At 51.2% G+C, this 19,955-nt stretch overlaps 3 protein-coding genes across 10 annotated transcripts in view; 1 reads left to right on the forward strand and 2 right to left on the reverse strand.

Annotated features, from left to right (window-relative positions):
- The window catches only part of SMIM17 (small integral membrane protein 17), a 79,120-nt gene extending 71,112 nt beyond the window's left edge, over positions 1-8,008 (reverse strand). For both annotated transcript variants that reach the window (XM_082368355.1, XM_082368353.1), the window contains exon 1: positions 7,872-8,008. The gene's annotated coding sequence lies outside the window, so the exon portion shown is untranslated. The remainder of the gene's footprint in view (positions 1-7,871) is intronic.
- Positions 26-6,664, forward strand: LOC309616942 (zinc finger protein 846-like). Its single transcript, XM_082368356.1, has 4 exons — positions 26-82; positions 3,693-3,782; positions 4,197-4,320; positions 4,685-6,664. The coding sequence occupies exons 2-4, from the start codon at positions 3,750-3,752 to the stop codon at positions 4,918-4,920; spliced, it is 393 nt and encodes a 130-aa protein (XP_082224482.1). The 5' UTR covers positions 26-82; positions 3,693-3,749; the 3' UTR covers positions 4,921-6,664.
- Positions 6,892-19,955, reverse strand: part of ZNF470 (zinc finger protein 470) — a 45,715-nt gene continuing 32,651 nt past the window's right edge. For 6 of the 7 annotated variants that reach the window (XM_082367976.1, XM_082367968.1, XM_082367978.1 and 3 more), the window contains one exon: positions 8,048-13,332. In XM_082367976.1, the coding sequence (XP_082224102.1) occupies positions 11,897-13,332 (1,436 nt within the window). In that variant the 3' untranslated portion in view covers positions 8,048-11,896. Of the gene's footprint in view, positions 8,020-8,047; positions 13,333-19,955 lie in introns of those variants that run through there. The other variant, XM_082367984.1, reaches the window with a different exon arrangement.

Below are 19,955 nucleotides of genomic sequence, written 5' to 3' on the forward strand. Positions count from 1 at the left end.
AGCAGCGGAGCCGCGCAGGCGCAGACCGCGCTCTCGCTGGCCATATCGCGGTCAGAGCCCCACCCCGGCCCCGCGGCCGCCGGTGAGTCCGCGCAGCCCGCCCCGCCGGGTTCACTGGTCCGCCGGGTTTTCGTCGAGGGGGAGGACCATGCACCCTGGATCGCGGGAGGGACCCCGGAGGGGGCTCTGAATCCCTGCCCCGCCCCTGCGTGCCTCAGTTTCCCCGCCTGGACAGTGGGTGCGAGGACCGCACCTGTAGCCGAGGTGCTCCGCGGGGCTCCATCCACCGGATCTGCTCCGTTCTCGCTACTGTTTAGGTAATAGTAACGGCCCCGCCGCCGCTGGCAGTCACGGAGCGTTGATTTGCTCAGTGCCGGGCGTTGAGCTGAGTGCTCAGTGCTTAGTCAGCTAAGCTGAGTGCTTAGCTGAATACTCACTCCGCGCCCCGCAGAGGGTGCCCCGCTCCAGCAGTGCCAGCGTTGCCCGCCCGGAGGTCGTCAGAGATGCAGATCCTCGGGCCGCCTCTCCCGGGAAGACCGGCCCAGATTCCCTGGGTGTGTCCCCCGGGGCCGTGGCCTCCTAAGCTCTCCCGGTGATGCTGATGCTGATGAAGTGAGAGAGACGCCCTTTCAGCTCGTTAAACCCTTGCAGTAGCCTCAGCCGGTACGCACTGTGACTTCCCCATAACTGAGGCACCGAAAAGAAAAGACTCCCCACCCCCCCCACCCACCCCCCCGCACCATCACCACCAGGGGGTTATTAAGTGCGACTTAATAACCACACTTAGGAAGCTCCGTGTCCGGCACCATTCTAGGGGTCTTTATCTGTATTGACTCACTTAATTCTCACAACAACCCTATAAAGTAGGGGTATTATGTCCCTCACCTTACAGAGGAGGAAACAGAGGTTAAGTGACCTGCCCAGGAACACACAACTAGGATGTGGCAGAGCCGAGATTGGAACCCAGGCAGTCTGGATCCAGGGTCTGGCCTCTGTCAGAACAGTGCTCTCCAGGGTGGGGCGTCTGCCAGGCCATGCAGTGGAGTGCAGCCAGAGAATGTTAGAGCTTGTGTTCCTGCGTCGTTTCAGTCCGAACATATAGTGATTCAACCTTACTCCTTAATTCGAAGATCCGTTTTTTTTCATAGTTTAATATCTCCGAAATTAGGATGTGTCTTACCACTGACGGTATGTTGTGGTTTAATTGGCAGATTCTTTTTTTTCCTTAGTGAGATAAAATCATGTTTTCTTTTAACCTATGGTCTCTTGGAGTAAGTGAAATACAGTTTTTACTAGAGTACATGTATATACATATATACGGTATTTGGTGTAGTTACGTGTATTAATGTAATTATGGTATTTCATGTGAGCATGTATTAATAGACCTTATTATATACATGTACAGCATTTAGTATATCTTTATATATACACCTTATTTACAAGGGAATATGGTATTTAGAGTTTATTTACCTTATATATATGTATATATGGTATTTGTTCTGTGTAAATAGTTTATATGCCCATGTATATGGTATTCAGAACTGTAGTATATATATAATCAGTTTACATATATCTTACACACGTGCATATGTAGTATTTAGTGTGCATGATTACACATTACACATTTATACAGGTATAAATGGTATTTAGTACCATAGCACACAGATATAAGATCACATATATCTTATATACATCTATATGTGGCATTTAGTGTGTGATTGAACCATATACATGTATATGTGATATTTTGTGTATATATCTTATACACATGTCATGTATATCAGTTTCTATATATCTTATATGCATGTACATATGGTATTTAGTGTGTGGTTACATCTCATATGCACATAGATACGGTATTTAGAATGTGTGTGCAACCTTATGTGCTCAAATATAGATATATCTCGTTTTACTGTGTTTCACAGATACTGCATTTTTTACAAATTGAAGGCTTGTGGCAACCCTGCATTGATCAAGTCTATTGGTGCCATTTTTCCAACAGCATTTGCTGACTTCTTGTCTCTGTGTCACATTTTGGCAATTCTGGAAATACTTCAAACTTTTAAAAATTATTTGTTATGGTGATCTGTGATCAGTGATCTTTGATGTTACTATTGCAAAAAAACTACCACTCACTAAGGCTCAGATGATGGTCAGCACTGTTTAGCAATAAAGGATTTTTAAATTAAGATATGTACTTTTTTTTAGACATCATGCTACTGCACACTTAACAGATTACAGTATAATACAGACATAACTTTATATGCCCTGGGAAACCAAAAAATTTGTGTGACTCTCCTTATTGCGATATTTGCCTTATTGTGGTGGTTGGAAACCTAACCCACAACATCTCCAAGGTATGTTTGCACCTGACCATGCATATTCATGGCAGCATTACAACAGCCAAAATGTGAAAACAACCCTAATGTCCATTAGCAGAGGAATGGATAACAACAGGTGGTATGGTCACACAATGGAATATTATTCAGCCATGAAAAGGAATGAGGCCCTGATACATGCTACCACATGGGTGAACCTCAAATACACCCAGCTTAGTGAAACAAGCCAGACACGAAGGGCCACATAGTGTAGGATTCCATGTGTATGAAATGTCCAGAACAGGCAAATCCATGGAAACAGAAAGCAGATTGGTGGTTGCCAGGGCCTGCGGTGAGGAGGGAATGGGGAGGGACTGCTTCATGGGTGCGAGGTTTCCTTTTGGGGGTGATGAAAATGTTTTGGAACTATAATAAAAAAGGAGGGGGTGGGGGGCGGCTAGTTGTGGGCCAAATCCTTTGCAGGGTACTGGAATAAAAGATAATAAAGGGAAGCCCAGTTTAGTAGGAAGAATGTTGAGTATATAGATGGCGATAATAAAATAACAACAACAATAAAACATATATCCCTTACCATATGGCAAGCACTGTTCATAGCGAGTTACTTACACTAACTTGTTGAAACGTCATAATGACCCCATGAGATGGGGACCTTATGCCCATTTCTAGATGAGGAAACTGAGGCACAGAGAGGTTGAGTAACCTGCCCAAAGCTACACAGCAGGTAAGTGGCAGAGCCAGAATTGAAACCCAGGTATCTGGCTCCTGCGGCCTCACAGTTCACCAGCCCAGGCAACAAGTGTCAAAGGAGAGTGGCAGGCAAGGCCTGGGTCAGCGCCTAGGTGAGAGGCCCTGGTTCTCTCCAGAGCCCCACGAGCTGGGTCAGGGATGGTGGCCAGAGGAAGCCGATGCAGTACGGAGCAGTCGAGGGCGTGGTGAACACTCTGCAGCTGGGGACTGATTTCTCTGTCCCTGGGCCTTTGTTCCTGGGGGCTTTTTCATCTGGTAGCAGAGCTGGACCCCAAGTGTAAGCCGGGGCCTGGGGCAGTGGTGGGGGCTCAGCCGCTTGGCCCTAAGGGTGGATCTCAAGTCCAGGTCCTGATGGGGGTGTCTAGGCATAGTGGCCCTGGGTCTGATCCCACCTGGGAGAGACATCCCCACTCCCCACTTCCCCAGTCACCACACTGTGGGGGTGTCTGGGTAGCGTGAGCCCATGGGAGGTGTGTGCTGTGTCTCTGTTTCTCTGGATGAGAAGAGCTGGGTGTGTGTGTGTGTGTGTGTGTGCGTGTGAATCCTGGGGGCAGGGCTAGGCCTGGTCTCTCACTGCCCCCCTCTCTTTCTCTCCCTCCACCACAGTTCCATCAGCCCCCAGACCCCACCACCCATCCCCTGGTCACTGTGGGCAGTGGAGGGATGGCTACCCAGCTGCCGGCTGACAAGGCCCTGGTGAGTAGTGTCAGCTCCTTGCCCTTCTCCTTGTGGGCGGCCAGAGTCAAATGAGGCCCTGCTGGAGCCCCCCTCCGGGGCCTGTGCCCTGTCACCTGGGGCGGGGTGGCCACGAATACAACTTTATGCCGAGTCCCACAAGTCCTCATAGAGAATCATCAAACTTTGGGATGGCCTTGGGGACTGCCACACAGCCCTGAAGCCCCAAACCAAATCCAGTCCCAGCCCTGTAATAATGATGTCATCCTAATGACAGCTGACGTTTCTTGAGCACCTACTGTGTGCCAGTGCCATTCTGTGCTGGGGGAGGGGGATATTCCCTGGGAGGACCCACTGAGGCCAGGGCCTTGCCCCACCTCCCTGGCTCCTCCAGCCCTGCCGGCCTGGTTGAACCAGACATCTTTGCTGTCACAGGAGTTGGTGACATTCAAAGATGTGGCCGTGAACTTCACACAGGAGTGGCAGCAGCTGGAGCTGGCTCAGAGGGACCTGTACAAGGATGTGATGCTTGAGAACTTCCAGAACTTGAGCTCCCTGGGTAAAACGGGGGGTTCTGGGGAGGGCCCTATTCCTGGTTCATAGGTGGCCCCTTCTCGCTGTGTCCTCACAAGGAGGAAGGAGTGAGAGAGATCTCACTAATCCCGTTTGTGAGTACTCTGCCTTTATGACCTAATCACCTCCCAACCACCTAACGCCATCACCTGGGGATTAGGATTTCCACATATGAATTTGGGGGGGGCACATATATTCTGTCCATTGCACGCACACACTAGGCCTCATTCTAGAGCCCTTGGCAAGTACTTGACGAGGATTCTCTTTGCTTTCCCAGCCCCCAGCCCTCACGCCTTCCAGCTCTGAGAGTAGGTGACATGGCTGACATTCGTGTTTTCCGTCTCTTTCAGAAATGGAGTCTAGGCCGGAGAGGAACGGCCCAGTGGAAGCCGTCCCTGCAGGAGTATCCCCCGAGCTGGACCTGGAAGAGCTGGGAGGGGGTTGCCCCTGGGGCTGTGCATCAGGAGAGGCCGGGACAGTTTCAGGAAGGGCCCCTTCCGGGCATCAGCCAGGAATTCCAGGAGGGAGGGGCCCCCACAAGTGCGGCCCGCGGAATCCCGACTGGGAGAGCCCCTGCCGTCACTGAGAAGCCCTGTGTGTGCCAGGAGTGCGGGGAGGCCTTTGCGCACTGCACCGACCTGGCGCAGCACCAGCGCGCGCGCGCGCACACGCCCTGGACAAAGCCTTCGCGTGCGGCGAGTGTGGGAGACGCTCCCGCAGGAAAGCCACGCTCACGGTGCACCGGCGCGTCCACACCGGCGAGAAGCCGTTCACGTGCGCCGAGGGCGGCAAGGCCTTCTGCCAGCGTGCCAACCTCACGGTGCACCGGCGCACGCACACCGGCGAGCGGCCCTACAAGTGCGGCGAGTGTGGCAAGGCCTTCGCCCTCATCACCAACCTGGTGGACCACCAGCGCATCCACACCGGGGAGAAGCCCTTCGTGTGTGACCTGTGCGGGTCACCAAGCGCTTCACCAAGCGCTCCTCCCTCCTCGGGCACCAGTGGGCCCCCCGAGGCGAGAGGCCCCACCCGTGCAGGGTGTGCGGGAAGGGCTTCCGCAAGAAATCCGAGCTGGTCAACCACCACCGCACGCACACGGGCGGGCGGCCGTTCAAGTGCTACGAGCGCGGCAAGGCCTTCGCGCAGAGCATGACCTTGGTGGAGCACCGCACACCGGGGAGAAGGCCTACCAGTGCCGCCAGGGCGGCAAGTGCTTCACCAAGTCCTCCGCGCTGATCCTGCACGAGAGGCTCCACGACGGCGAGCGGCCCCTCCGCTGCGCCGAGTGCGGAAAGGCCTTCAGCCAGAAGGCGCAGCTCGTGGTGTACGGGCGAGAAGCCTTTCCATGGCGGCGCCTGCGGGAGATCCTACAGCCAGAAGGGCTACCTCACCGTGCACCGGCGGACCCACACCGTAGAGAGACCCTTTGAGTGCACGGAATGCAGCAAGACCTTCAGCCAGAAGGCGCACCTCTGCATTCACCTGCAGGTCCACACGGCTGAGAAGCCCTACCGCTGCGGCGAATGCGGGAGACGCTTCCGGAAGGTGTCCTTCCTGCTCCAGCATCAGGCCATCGACAGCGACGAGAGGCCCTTCCAGTGCGGCGTGTGCAGCAAGGCCTTCGTGCGGAAGCCCACCCTGATCCAGCACGGCTGAATCCACACAGGGGAGAAGCCCTACCAGTGCGGGCAGTGTGGGAAAGACTTCCCGCAGCAGCCCACGCTGACGGCGCACCGGAGGATCCCCACCGGGGAGTGGCCCTATGAGTGCAAGGTGTGCGGCAAGGCCTTCAGGCGCATCAGGAACCTCACCTGCCACCAGAAGACCCATGCTGCCGCGGGGGGGCCCGCCAGGGAGCCCAACCTTCTGCCTACCCTCCCAGATAACCTGTCACAGGTCAGGCCTGAGATGGCGGCCAAGTTTCAGCCTCCCGTCATCACTTTAGAATCAACTTAGGGATGTCAAGAGACACCCTTGGGGCTTGTGACACATTCCTGAGAATTCCCTCAGGACAGGCGACAGCCACCCTACTTCAGCAGTGTGCGACCTGTGCAACCACACAGGGCCCGGCCCACGCTCGGTCTCACGCTCTGCAGTCACCGTTTTGAAATGCTGAATAATCTCTGGACAGAGGGCCCCATATTTTCGTTTTGCACCAGGCTCCAAAAATTATCCCCATTCCCAGGGGAGAGATTAGATCAGGCAGGGGTTGGCAAACCGCAGCCCCAGGGCCAGACCTGCTTTCACATGGCCCCCGAGGTAAGAATGGCTTTCACACTGTAAAATAAAGTGAAGGGTTGTAAAATAAAGCGAAAAGAATATGACACAGAGAGAGCTTTTGTGGCTTGCAAAGACTAGTCTCTGGCCTTTTGCGGAAAAGGTTGGCCAACCCCTGCCATCAACCAACAGTTACTTGTGGGAATTCCACACCCTTCCTCAACACAGGCTGGCAAAACCCGTTTGGTCTCATGGTCCCTCTTGGTGGTTCCCTCAGGTGGGCTCCTGGGACTAAGTGGAGGAGACTGGCCAGCTCTGTTCTTTCATTTCCCTCTAGGCCTTTTTAAAATATATATATATTTATTTATTTATTTTTGACTGCATTGGGTCTTTGTTGCTGCACGTGGGCTTTCTCTAGTTGCAGTGAGGGGTGGCTACACTTCGTTGTGGTGCACGGGCTTCTCACTGTGGTGACTTCTCTTGTTGCAGAGCACGGGCTCTAGGCGCACAGGCTTCAGTAGTTGTGGCACGTGGGCTCAGTAGTTGTGGCTCGCGGGCTCTAGAGTGCAGGCTCAGTAGTTGTGGCGCATGGGCTTAGTTGCTCTGCGGCATGTGGGATATTCCCAGACCAGGGCTCAAACCTGTGTCCCCTGCATTGGCAGGCGGATTCTTAACCACTGAGCCACCAGGGAAGCCCTTACTGTGGCTCAGACCAGCTGCTGTCCTTGGTGTTTAACATCACCTGCGTACCTGGCACTTTACCGGGAATAAACGTGATTCTCTGTTAAATGGCTGCTTATTCACTGCAGGATCTGGCGTCTCTGCCAGAAAGGTTTGTCCAGTGGGAGCTTGTTGTAGCTCACTCACTGTATTCGTTTGCTCCGGCTGCCATGGCAAAAGACCACAGGCAATGGGCTTGAATGGCAGAAATCTATTTTCTCACCGTCCGGGATCAGGGTGTGAGCAGGGTTGGTTTCTCTTAAGGCCTCTCTCCTTGGCTTGCAGATGGCGGCCCTCTTGTGGCCTCTTCACGTGGCTGTCCCTCTGCCCGTGTGCGGCCTGGCATCTCTCTCCCTCTTCTTAGAAGGACACCAGTCATTGGATTAGGGCCCACTCATATGACGTCACAGAACCCTAATTATCCCTTTAAAGGCCCTATCTCCAAATGCAGTCACATTTTGAAGTTACTGGTTGTTACGATTTCAACAAATGAATTTGGGGAGAACACATGCAATCTATAACATCCTTAAATGGCTAGAAACTTAGCCTTTTGCAACTGTAGCTGCTGTCTACATGTTACTGGAAAGCATGAGCACCCACCTTGCACTTTGGGTGGCAGGGGGAGACAGCGACCCCCCACACTCCTCATTTTCCTTCCTTCCTGGTGCAGTTAGTCCTGGGACGCAGCTGTCCTGCCAGAGACCGCATTTCCCACTTGCATCCAGGAGGGGGCATGGACCACTCCTCCCTGTGGAAGGTGAGGAGAGGGCTGTGTCCAGAAAAGGCTGGGCCTTTGTCACCTGCCCTTCCCCCATCCGCCCCCTGGATGCCAACCCCAGGGTGTTTCCAGAAGCGGTGAGCTGAAGGTGGTAGAGGGAGTTTGGACCCCCGAGTCACCCTGTGGAGATCATCCTACGATCGGCCGCAAGGAATTAGGCCCCAGGTCGTTGGGGTTTGTTGCTGCATTTCGTCCATGCTGACCCAGCTCTGTGACCTCACCATCACCTCCACCCTGTGTGGGAGGTCACACATCACCTCCATTGAACAGACAAGGAGGCACTGAGCAAGCTCAGGTTCACCACTGGGTGACTGGCAGTACCAGTGGTTGAGCCCAGGATCCCCTGACCCCAGAGCCCACTTGATCACTCCTCCACTCTGCAGGGGCTGCAGACCAGGGGTCCAATCTGTTTCTTGCCCCAGATGTCGCTGATGTGGCCTGCTCGGGCCTGGCTCAAGTAGCATTTCTTAAATATGTGAATTTGGTGCTGTTTAGGAAATGGAAACATTGCACATAAAAGCTTTCAGCTCCAAGATCTTGAGCAAAGCATTAGTACTCTGAGCCTCAGTTTCCTCAGCTGAAAAACCAGGATAATAATAGCATTCTAGATAGTACTTATTAATATTTTATTTGACTGTTGATAATAGAGCACTGTATTTATTATTTACTATTAATTAATGATAATAACAATAGAGCACTATTATCAATAGTAAAATAATAAGATATTATTAAGGCTGTGAATGAGGCATATATTAGACAATAAGCCTGCTTGACTCAAAGCACTTTATGTTCACAAGAATCCCATCCAGTATGTCGGGGGCTCATAAATCTGTGATTTGAGAGAGGATGGTTTGCACCTCTCCTGAAATTCCAAAACTTCCAGGAGATTCCTGGCCATCACCAGCTTCTGAATCTGTGTCCAGGCCCTCCGTGAATAATGCTGGACGGTGACCACGGGCCTCTGCTAACTCCCCAGGGCTTGTCTCTGTCCAAGGTCTCAGTTACCTGCATCCCGTCCTGACCTACCAGGGACCGGGTGGCGCCGAGAGAAGAGGGTGCTCCCACACCCCTCCTCCCCGTCCTTTCCCATGTTATGAGAGGACTGGGCCGGGTGTGGAAAGGTCTAGCGGGGAGAGGCTGAGTGGCCCAGCTCATGAGTACGAGGTGATGGGGGGAAGCACAGGAGGAGGGTGGCGACGTGGCTGCTAGGCCAAACCGTCAGAGACCCCGACTCTTAGCTCCTACTGGGGGGCCTAGAAGGTTGCCAAGCTCCCTGTGCTCGTTTTATTGAAAGACCGTGTCTCATGCCCCTGCCTGACCGCACGATCTGCCTGGACAGGTCCTCAGGGTGCAGCCTGAGGGGTGGTTGTCTCCACTTCGTCCTGGAAACACCCCTGGACGACACCTCCCAGCCTCCACGTAGGTCTGAGGGGAGGCAGCTGTCAAAGGCGTGGCATGTGAGCGGGAGACACTGGGCCCCGTCCGGTCCGGTGCTAAGGCGTGGGTCAGACTTACCTCCTCCAGGCTGCCTCCCCTGACCTGCCGCTGGAACGCTCATGGTAGCTGGCAGCCAGCTCTGACCAGCCCTGTGTCCCCAGGGGTGGACGGGATGTAGGTCCTCAGTGACCACAAGGAGTGGGACTGGGTGAATTTTTTGGTCTGAGACTGAGAGGGAAGTGAGGGAGCAGGAGAGAGACAGAGAGGCTGGGGGCTCTGTTGTCTGAGGCTCTGTGTTCCCAGGACCTGCAGCTTAGCCTGCCCCCGACTATCCTAACAATCGACTTCGGAGATGCCCACTACCCCCTTTTTAAAGCAGAGGGAACCGCAGCACAGAGGGTTAGAAGGAACTCACTCGCTCACAGCTGGGGCTCACCTTCGATCCATCCAAGGCTCACACTTGCCCTGTGGGTCACAGTCACTCACCCGGCCACCCCTGCCCCCCACCAAGCAGGAAACCTGGTCACATGACATCTGTTCTTGCCGACGGGAATGGGGGCATGGCGAAGAAAGCTGGTGCAAACAGATGTGACCCGGAGCCTCTCAGTCTCTCTGGGCCCTGCCCCCATCCCGTGGTCAAGAGAGCACAGAGGACAGCCAGGACCGGGGGCCCTCGTGGTGACCGAGGCAATGAGAAGGCTCCCCAAAGAAAAAGTCACACGCAGCAGGACCTCACTGTCACAACAAAAGCCAGAGAGGCCATCCGATGACGCTGGGGCCGGCTTCTCCGTGTCATCCCACTTCTCCCCGACCGTGACCTGGGCCGAATGGACCCCACGCCCACGTCAAGGGCGGACAGTGGTTTCAGGCCTATCTGGGCAGTCACTCCCATTCACTCCCCTTCCACAGCTACTATTTCAAGGATGAGGGCGAGACCCAGATCTAAGCCAATCAGCACATGGCATTTCTCTGGTCAGAACAATCAGCCCCTGGTGAGTCCAGCGGAATGAAGCATAGGGCTTTTCTGCCAATGACTGGAAGAGGTCTCTCTCCATCTGGACGAGACTGAGGAAATGTGTCAAGAGGAGCTGCTGGAAACCACCATGAAACCACAAGGGAAGCCAGCCTGAAGACGAGGCCAGTGCATGAAGGGAGAGCCAGCAGACCACGGGGAGGCAGAGCTGTGGTTCTGACACGCCGTGCGTCTGGATCAAGCCCACCCTGATGCCTGCACCCTGCCAGACATTCAAAAACTGTCCATGTTTCTACATGGCTGCTTTTCCTACCTGCAACACGAAGTGTGCTTACTGATATAAGTGGTTGCTTAAAATGAATTATTTATTCTTTGTGTACCCCGGCGTCAGGAAGTGTGGGACATTCAGACACGCCAGGACATTTGCGACCAGTAGCAAAGAACATTAAAATAAAAAGGGTGGTGGAAAAGGTCCCAGAGAGGGGAGACTGGGGGAACTCTATGTGTACACAAAGCTTCAGATCAGCCTTAGGAGACTCCTTCAAGTTTAACTGCAAAAAATAACTATGTGGAGAGACTCAGATGCGCAACTTATTGAATCCGGTTAAGTATTTAAACCTGAATATCAAGCCTGTTGTTACCCGCTCCCCTGCCCTCTCCTAAAAGCACTGAAACCGACTTTGACAGCACACCTGGTACCTGTATCTTTTTCATCTGATGGCTGTTTAAGATGACATTGGTCTCCCTTCATGAAACGTTTTATTAAAAAAAAAAATTTAACAGACCACTATGAGAAACTTTGGTATCCAAAGCGGTTACTCTTATTGCTAACTCTGAAAAAAAATTTTTTTCCTCTCACGAACTTGCCAACTTCTACCGCTTATTAGCCTGGGGCGAGGGGGCTTCCAGTACGGTTTAGGGAGACTGCAGGGGGACTGGGATGCGGAAGGACGACGGAGGGTCCCCCTCTAGCTCTTCCCCATAGAGGAAACTCACAGACAACCTACGTCTGGACTAGACCGAGGGTGTGTGTGTGACAAGGCGAGAAACGTCCCCACGCTCTTATCAAGTCCTGCACGCCTCTCCCCAACTTTACTATCGGAACGGAGACCGACCGGAGGCTCTAACGCTCCATCTCAGCTCTTACAATTTACTGAGCGCTTGGTCTGCAACCCTGACGCGCTCCGTTCCTGGAACTCCCGTGAGTTACCAGCCGCAGCCAACCTTGCAACGTTCCCAAGTACACTGGGCACGAGCCTTCCGGCTCGGTGGTGTGGACGCCTGGCCGGGAAGGAGCGCGTGGGAACCAAGACCCCCACAATTCCTAAGAGCCGCGGGGCTGCGCCACCCTGGGTCCCCACTATGAGAACTCCCGGAGCCGACGGCCCGTGCTAAGGACCCCGCCCACCTGGTGTAGACTGGGGCGCCTCAAGCGTCTTAGGTGTGGATCCTCAGGTGCCGCGTGAGGTTGGTGTTCCGGCTGAAGGTTTTCCCGCACTCGCCGCACCTGTAGGGCTTCTCCCCGGTGTGGATCCTCTGGTGCACCGTGAGCGAGGAGTTCTTGATGAAGGCCTTGCCGCACTGCGCGCACCGGTACGGCTTCTCGCCCGTGTGGATGCGCTGGTGCTCGATGAGGTAGGCGCTCTGGCTGAAGGCCTTCCCGCACTCGCCGCACGCGTAGGGCTTCTCGCCGGTGTGGCCCATCTGGTGCACCAGCAGGGACGAGCGGCCGGTGAAGTGCTTCTTGCAGATGTAGCAGGCGTACGGCTTCTCGCCGGTGTGGATGCGCTGGTGCTGCGTCAGCGCGGAGTTCTTGCTAAAGGCCTTGCCGCACTGGCCGCACTCGAAAGGCTTCACGCCGATGTGCAGCCTCTGGTGCTGGATCAGGTAGGCGCTCTGGCTGAAGGCCTTGCCGCACTCGCCGCACGCGTACGGCTTCTCGCCCGTGTGGTTGCGCCGGTGCAGCGTCAGCGACGAGCTCTTGTTGAAGGCGCGGCCGCAGTCCCCGCATGCGTACGGCCTCTCGCCCGTGTGCGTGCGCTGGTGCTCCGTCAGGTGCATGTTCTGGCTGAAGGCGCGCCCGCACTCGCCGCACACGTACGGCTTCTCGCCCGTGTGCGTGCGCTGGTGCACGATCAGGTGCATGTTCTGGCGGAAGGCCTTGCCGCACTCGCCGCACGCGTACGGCTTCTCGCCCGTGTGGACCCGCTCGTGCTGGGCGAGGGAGGAGGTCTTCCGGAAGGCTTTCCCGCACACGCCGCACGCGTACGGCTTCTCGCCGGTGTGCGTGCGCTGGTGTACGACGAGGTTCATGCTCTGGCTGAAGGCGCGGCCGCAGTCCCCGCACGCGTACGGCTTCTCGCCCGTGTGGACCCGCTGGTGGATGGTCAGCGACGACCGTTCCAGAAAGTGCTTCCCACACACGTCACACTGGAAGGGCTTCTCCCCGGTGTGAATGCGCTGGTGTTTCACCAGCGACGAGCTGCGGCCGAAAGCCTTGCCACACTCGCTGCAGTCGTAGGATTTCTTCTCCACGTCCGGCCTGGAGGGTTTACCAAGGTCCGAGTTACCTGCGAGGTTCTTGCCCCGCATGGCAAACGGGTGGATCCCTGCTTCTCTCGGACCCCCCGACCTGGGTGGCGCCGGGGTGGGGCTCTGGTTAACGAACGCCTGCAATTCACGACATTCGGGGGCCGACTCCCGGGAGATTTCCAGCCGCCCCGGGCAGGTGCTAGCGCTTCCCCGCCGCGACTCCACCCTGCCACCCTGCGTCCGCGCTCCGTCCACGGCCGAACCCCAGGCCCCGGATGGTCTGTCTTCCGAAATCTCCTCCTTCAGGTCCGGTTCTTTCATTTCAGGTCTCATTTCCAGGTCTGGCGGGGGAGGAGGAGGAGGAGAAGGAGAAGAAATGCACGCGGTTAATGCTGGGTGGAAGTAATTTCCCAAGCGGGGATGGGTAAACGACAGGGCACGGATTGAGAAGCTAAGAGCAAAGCAATGCGCTGACAACACACGTGGTTTAAGAAGGCAGAACCAACCTAGGAGGTGAGCAGAGAACTAGAAATGTCCCTTTCGGAGCTCGGAGGAGACACACAAGTTGGGCTGGGAGGGGGCGGGTCAGAAAGGCTCTCGCAAACCTGAGGAGTTTCTGCAATGGATTCCTCCCCTCCAGGGTCCATCCTGAATATCCCCAACCAGTCATGCTTCTCAGAGCATCGGTTTTGTATTAGAAATGATACAAATACAGCTGATGTTTATGGCGTGTGCAGGTTACCCCGTCTAACCGGCCCACTGCCCAGCTCCATCCCGCCCTCCCCTGCCCCGTAGGCCTCACTCCCCTCCTCCACTGCCCAGTCGTGGAGCGCAAGTGTCCCCGTGGGGCTGGCTCCAGACCTCTCCTCTTTGCACATCCATCCCTCCCTGGTCATCAAGCGGAGTCTCCAATCCCCTCCCACGTGTATCCTGTTCATTTCTATTTACAGTCTGAGTTCCGGACTCTGTATCGTGGACCTAATGGCTTCATTCCCAACACTTAAAAGTTGTGAGATCTTACACAAAAATGTCACGAAAAGTGTGACGATATGACCACACAAAGCCTTTACTCCTGTGAGGCGATAAAACGCAGGAGCGGAGCAGCAGCTGTTCCCGACCCCTCATTGAAACCCCACCTGGCCCCACCGACACTTGAGTTTGAGATCCCCTCCCCTCAGTCATGTCATGCCTTCATGGCCCCGCCAAGGGAGTCTGGACTTCAGTATCTTCTATATAGTGATGCCTCCCAAATGTATGCCCCCCACCCAGACCTGCTGAGTTCTGCTGAGGACTATTCAGAAGCCTCCTGTGTCCCTCTTGGGTATGGCAAACCCATTTAATGGGAAACTTGTGATTTTGGAACCGTCACCCCCACCCCAAATGATAAAAAAAGAAAGAAAGGCTCATCAAAGAGACGTAGCAACATAGTCAGACACAGAAGGACACTCATATGAGGTCCCCAGAGGAGTCAAATTCACAGAGACAGAAAGTAGATGGTGGGTCCCAGGGGCTGGGGGAGGAGGGAACGGGGAGTGTTTACTGGGGACCAGGTTGGGGAAGATGAAAAGGACTCTGGAGATGGATGGTGGTGATGGTTGCACAACAATATGAACTCAATACCACTGAACTGTACACCTAAAAAAGGGCTAAAATGGTAAATTTTGTGTTATATGTATTTTACCATAATTTTAAAAAGTGTTTTAAAAATAAAAAAGATTTAGCAGTCATTCTTGATTCGCCCCTTCCCTCCCATCATCCAGGCTGTTGAGTGCCACTGGATGGGCAAAGCAGCTTGAGCCAGACCAAATCTGTCCACCAACACAGCCAACCATTGAGTCAGGCACCGCGGATTTCCTGCCTACACCCTCTGCCCTCTACAAGGCGCAGTCCACTCAGTGGTGGGGATCTTCTCAGGCAGGCCAAGCCCTCCAGCATCTCCCCAGCGCACTGAGAATCAGGGCCAAGACCTTCCCTCCTGGGCCCTTGGACAGAGCCAGCCTAGATCCTGCTGACCACGCCCGACTGACTCACCTTCCTTTTCCTCAGGCACACTTGCCCTGCAGCTCCCCTTTTACCCTCTTGTCTGTGCTGAGCTCTTCCTGCCTTGGGCCTTTGCACCTGCTGGCTCCTTGATACTCCTTGCGAGCTCATCCTCAGGCCTCAGTTAGCATTTATCCTTCATCCTACGGTGGAAAGGAAGATCTCTCTTGCTCTCCTCTTGCCTGCTTCCTAGTGAGCGTTTGTTATGGCCCGTGGCAACTTGTCTTTGTCCCTTGATCTGTTTACTACCAGCCTCTGCCCCCCAGTGGAAAGTGAGCTCCAGGAGGGCAAGACCCTGGCCTGTGCCTGGTTAGTTACAGTACCTGGCACACAGAAGGTAGCAGGTAAACATGCACTGCACACCTGCAATGTGCCCGGTACGGGGCTGAGCCATCAGCACAGATCATTTTGTGTGGTCCCCAAGACCATGTAGTTATGTTTGAGATTATACCCATTTTACAGACAAGGAAACTGAAGCTCTGAGAATGAAGTCACATACTCAAGGTCACACAGCATACTAGAGGCAGAGCTGAGATTGAAGCCTATGACCACAGAGCCACGGGCCCTGGTCAGTCACTGTTTTGCTGTGTTTTTATGCTTTCCCATGCCAGAGCAAAGGATTTGAGAAATACTTGAGAGTGATCCTGGCTTAGTGACCCTGGGGTGTGGCGTGACGCCCAGATGTTAGGGCAGATGGCGGCATGGGGCATGAAAGCCCCGTGGCATGGGTGGGGGTAACTTCTCAGTAGGAAGAGGAAAGGAAGGCTGATGGTGGGTTTGGTTTGGGGTGCATGGGGTCTGAGACGTGCTGGGGACATACACTGGCCTGAGCCTGCAGAGATGGGAGGCAGCGGAGTCTTGGTTATGAATACAGTTGGAAGTCTTCTGGAATAAATATGAGAGCTGGAGGGAGCATGCCAGCAAAATCTCAGAGTTAAAGGGCAGTTGAAAGGGGGCGGCCTCCCTTTCAGGGATTAAAACCCTTCAGGAGGTGTGGCAACGTGGATGGACCTAGAGAATATCATATTTAGTGAAGTAAGACAGAGAAGGACAAATATTATATGAAATCACTTACATATGGAATCTAAAAAATAATACGAATGAATCTGTACAAAACAGACAGACACAGAAAACAAACATACGGTTACCAAAGGGGAAAGGTGGGGAGGGATAAATCAGGAGATTGGGATTAACAGATACACACTACTATACATAAGCTAGATAAGCAACAAGGATATATTATATAGCACAGGGAACTACATTCAATACCTTGTAATAACCTATAATAGAAAATAAAAATGTATACATGTATATATAACTGAATCACTTTGCTGTACACCTGAAACTAACACACTATTGTAAATCAACTCTACTTCAATTAAAAAAAAAACACAAACACGCTTCAGGAGAGATAATTTGCAAAAAAGCAAACATCAGCTCTTACTCGTGAAAAGCTATGCAAACACAGCTCAACATCAGCCAAATTAAAAGGACCCTGCCATATGGCTTTTCACCAATCAGATCGGCAAGGAGCAAAGCATTTGATGATGTGTGGCTGGTGACAGTGTGTGGACATGGGCCTTCTTGCCCACGGTCAAGGGAAATGTTAACAGAACAATGTCTGCAGAGGCCATTTTGGCAACAAGCTACAAACATCCAAAATGTTATTCATTCCTTTTGGTCTAAATGTGGATTTTTTTTTCATGGTACTAGATTTCTTGTCCTTTATAGTTTCTTTTCCCATATTATGTATTTCCACAATTGCTTCTGATCACAAAGTAATTCACACTTGTTATTAAAACATCAAACATCAAAAAATAACATAAAATGGAAGTCTCCTGCAATCTCACCATCTAACAGTTTGATGTATATTTTAAGAATTTTTTCTCAGGGCATACTTTAAGAAAAATACGCACAACACACCCTGTATGCACACACACATATGAACACACACTGTTGTTGTTGTTTTTCTAAAATGTGGCCAAGATAGAGTAACAAAGATAAGATTTCCCTCCAGCCTACAGCCTAAAGCAATGGGAGGAAGAGAGGACAAAATATATAAAGCAAAGGTTTTCAAGACACTGGACATCAGGAACAAACTGCAGTGACTCCTGAGACATAGGACTCAAAAGAGGCAGGCCCTACGACCACCCAACTTACAGGAAAGTTTGCAGGCCACAGCACAGGAGGGGAAACTGAGGCGAAGCCTGGCAGACTCCTTGAGTTGAGGAGATGGAATTGAGAGATGGAGGCAGGTGCACTTGACAGAGCACTGGACAGGAAAGTGTGGAGAGTGGGCTCTGGAGACAGGCAAGGTCCTCCCTCCAGGACTTGGGTTACTGATCAGAACACTCCTATACAGAAACTACCCAAGGCTGGAGAAAAACCACCCGAGAGGAATTGAAAACAGTACCCAGAGCCGAAGCAGGGCTGGGAACAGTGCCTCCTCACACCAGCCGTGTAACTCGCACCATATAATTCATGGGGCGTTGGGTAGAACACTCAGAAGGGTCTTGTGGAGATTAAGTCGTCCTAGACTGAACACAAGCCACAAAGGCAAAAATGAAAGCAGGTCAAATGACGTGGTGTTGGTGTCAAGACAGACAAATAGATGGATGAAACAGAACAGAGTCCAGAATTAGACCCACACATACATGGACAGCTGATTTTTGACAAAACTGCAAAGGCAATTCAGTGGAGAAAATTCAGTGGAAATTTTTCAGTGGAAAAATTCAGTCTTTTCAACACATGGAGGAACAACAGGACATCTATTTGACAAAAAAAAGTGAACTCAAATTAACATTTTGCGTCATTAGAAAAATTAACTCTAAGGGGATCATAGAACAAAATATGAAACCTAAAACTATACAACATACAGAAGAAAACCTTTGTGGCCTTGAGATAGGCAAAGATTTCTAAAATCTGACACCAAAAGCATGATTCCTAAGGAAAATAATTTATCAATTGGACTTCAAATTAAAAACTTCTCTTCAAACAAATGGTGCTGGGGAACCTGGATAGCCACATTCAAAGGAGTGACATTAGACCCCTTTTTAACATCATTCACAAAAATTAACTCAAAGTGAACCAAAGATGTACATGAAGAGCTACAACTGTTAAACTCTTAGAAGAAAACACAGGAGTAAATTTTCATGGCCTTGGCTGGGCAATGGTTTCTGAGATACGAAACCAAAAGCACAAGCAACAACAAAATAAATAAACTGAACACATCAAAATTAAAAATGTTTGTGTTTCAAATGATGCCATCAAAAAAGAGAAAAGTCTACCCACAGAATGAGACAAAATATTTGCAAAGCATCTACCTGATAAAGGACTTATGTCAATAATAATAATAATAAACATATAAAGAACTCTCAAAACTCAATAATAAGGAAACGAACAACCCAACTAAATAAAACAGGCAAAAGACTTGAATACATATTTCACTGAAGAGAATATACATGTGGCAGAAAAGCACATGGAAAGATTCTCACTATCAAATGAAAACTACGATATGATAAGACTACACACCAACGAGAATGGCTGAAATGAAAAAGACTGAGCATATTGAGATTTGGCAAGCACATGGAGCAGCTGAAACTCCCACTCACTGCTGGTGGAAATGTCAAATGTTACAACTGCTTTGGAAAAAAGTCTGGAGTTTCTTAAAAAGTTAGATATACACCTCATATCTGATCCAACCATTCTACTCACCGGTGTTTACTCAAGAGAAAGGAAAGCATATACCTACAGAAAAACTTGTACACACACGCTCACAGCAGCTTTATTTGTAATAGTCCAGAATTGGAAACAACCCAAATGTTCATCAACAAGTGAATGCATAAACAAATTGTGGTCTATCCATAGGCAGAATGGTATTCAGCAATAAAAAGATGTGAACTATTGATACATACAACAACATGGGTGAACCTCAAAATCATCATGCCGAGTGAAAGAAGTCAGACCAAAAAGAGACTACATGCTGTATGATTCCATGTATATAAAATTCTAGAATATGCAAATTAAACCACAGTGACATAAGGCAGACCAGTGGTTGCCTGGGGATGGAGGGTGGGTACGAGTAGGGAAGGGAGATATTGCCAAGGGGCCTAAGAAACTCTTCGGGGTAATGGATATGTTCATTATCTGGATCATGGTGATGGTTTCCTGGATGTGTACAGATGTTGAAATACATTGAATTATTCTTTAAATATGTGAAGTTAATTACAGGTCAATTATACTTCCACAAAAGCTGTTGAAGAAATGGGACCATACTCTAGTTCTGAAAGTTAGTGTTTCAACAACACATCAAGGGACATCATTCCATGTCAGTGCCTACAAAGAGTGCTCATCTTTGAAAAGCATGGTTTCCATCATATGGCTACACCTTGATATGTCAGTCAGTCTTGTACAGGTGGGCATTTAGGTCATTTCTATTTTTCTTCCTATGGAAAACTTTGTACACTTATAGAAAGATTTCTAAAGGATAGGTCCCTAAAAATGGAATTGTTCAAAATTTGGCTGATAATGCCAAACTGTCCTCCAAAAGAGTTGTCCCAACATTATACTCCTAAAAGGACAGAGTCCCCTTCCCTATACCTTCATAATACAGGCTATTATTCTTTTTCATTTCTGTGTACCTCATGAGCAAAAACTGTATTTCTTTGACTCTGTATTTCTTTGACTATTAGTAAGATTTAAAAATCTTTTATAAAGCGTGATTCCATGTATTTCCACATTTATGAACTGCCAGTTATTAAGTCTGGCCATCATTCACTCTTTTTCTTATTTATTCCTAGGAGCTCTTTACATAATTATAATCCTTTGACTGTTATCCATGTGGTAAATATTATTCCCCATTTCATCATCTGTCAACTTTAGTTTTAGCTTTGAGTGATTTAAACTTTCTACGTAGTCAAATCTG

Source organism: Balaenoptera borealis (assembly GCF_965194805.1).
Source record: "Balaenoptera borealis genome assembly, chromosome: 19".
NCBI lineage: Eukaryota > Metazoa > Chordata > Mammalia > Artiodactyla > Balaenopteridae > Balaenoptera > Balaenoptera borealis.

Bases quoted from the DNA above. Each gene is read 5' to 3' on its own strand.
- LOC309616942 (XM_082368356.1), top strand. From the start codon at position 3,750: ATGGCTACCCAGCTGCCGGCTGACAAGGCCCTG. The intron at 3,783-4,196 runs GTGAGTAGTGTC...TTGCTGTCACAG, and splicing joins TGCCGGCTGACAAGGCCCTG to GAGTTGGTGACATTCAAAGA. The intron at 4,321-4,684 runs GTAAAACGGGGG...CGTCTCTTTCAG, and splicing joins CCAGAACTTGAGCTCCCTGG to AAATGGAGTCTAGGCCGGAG.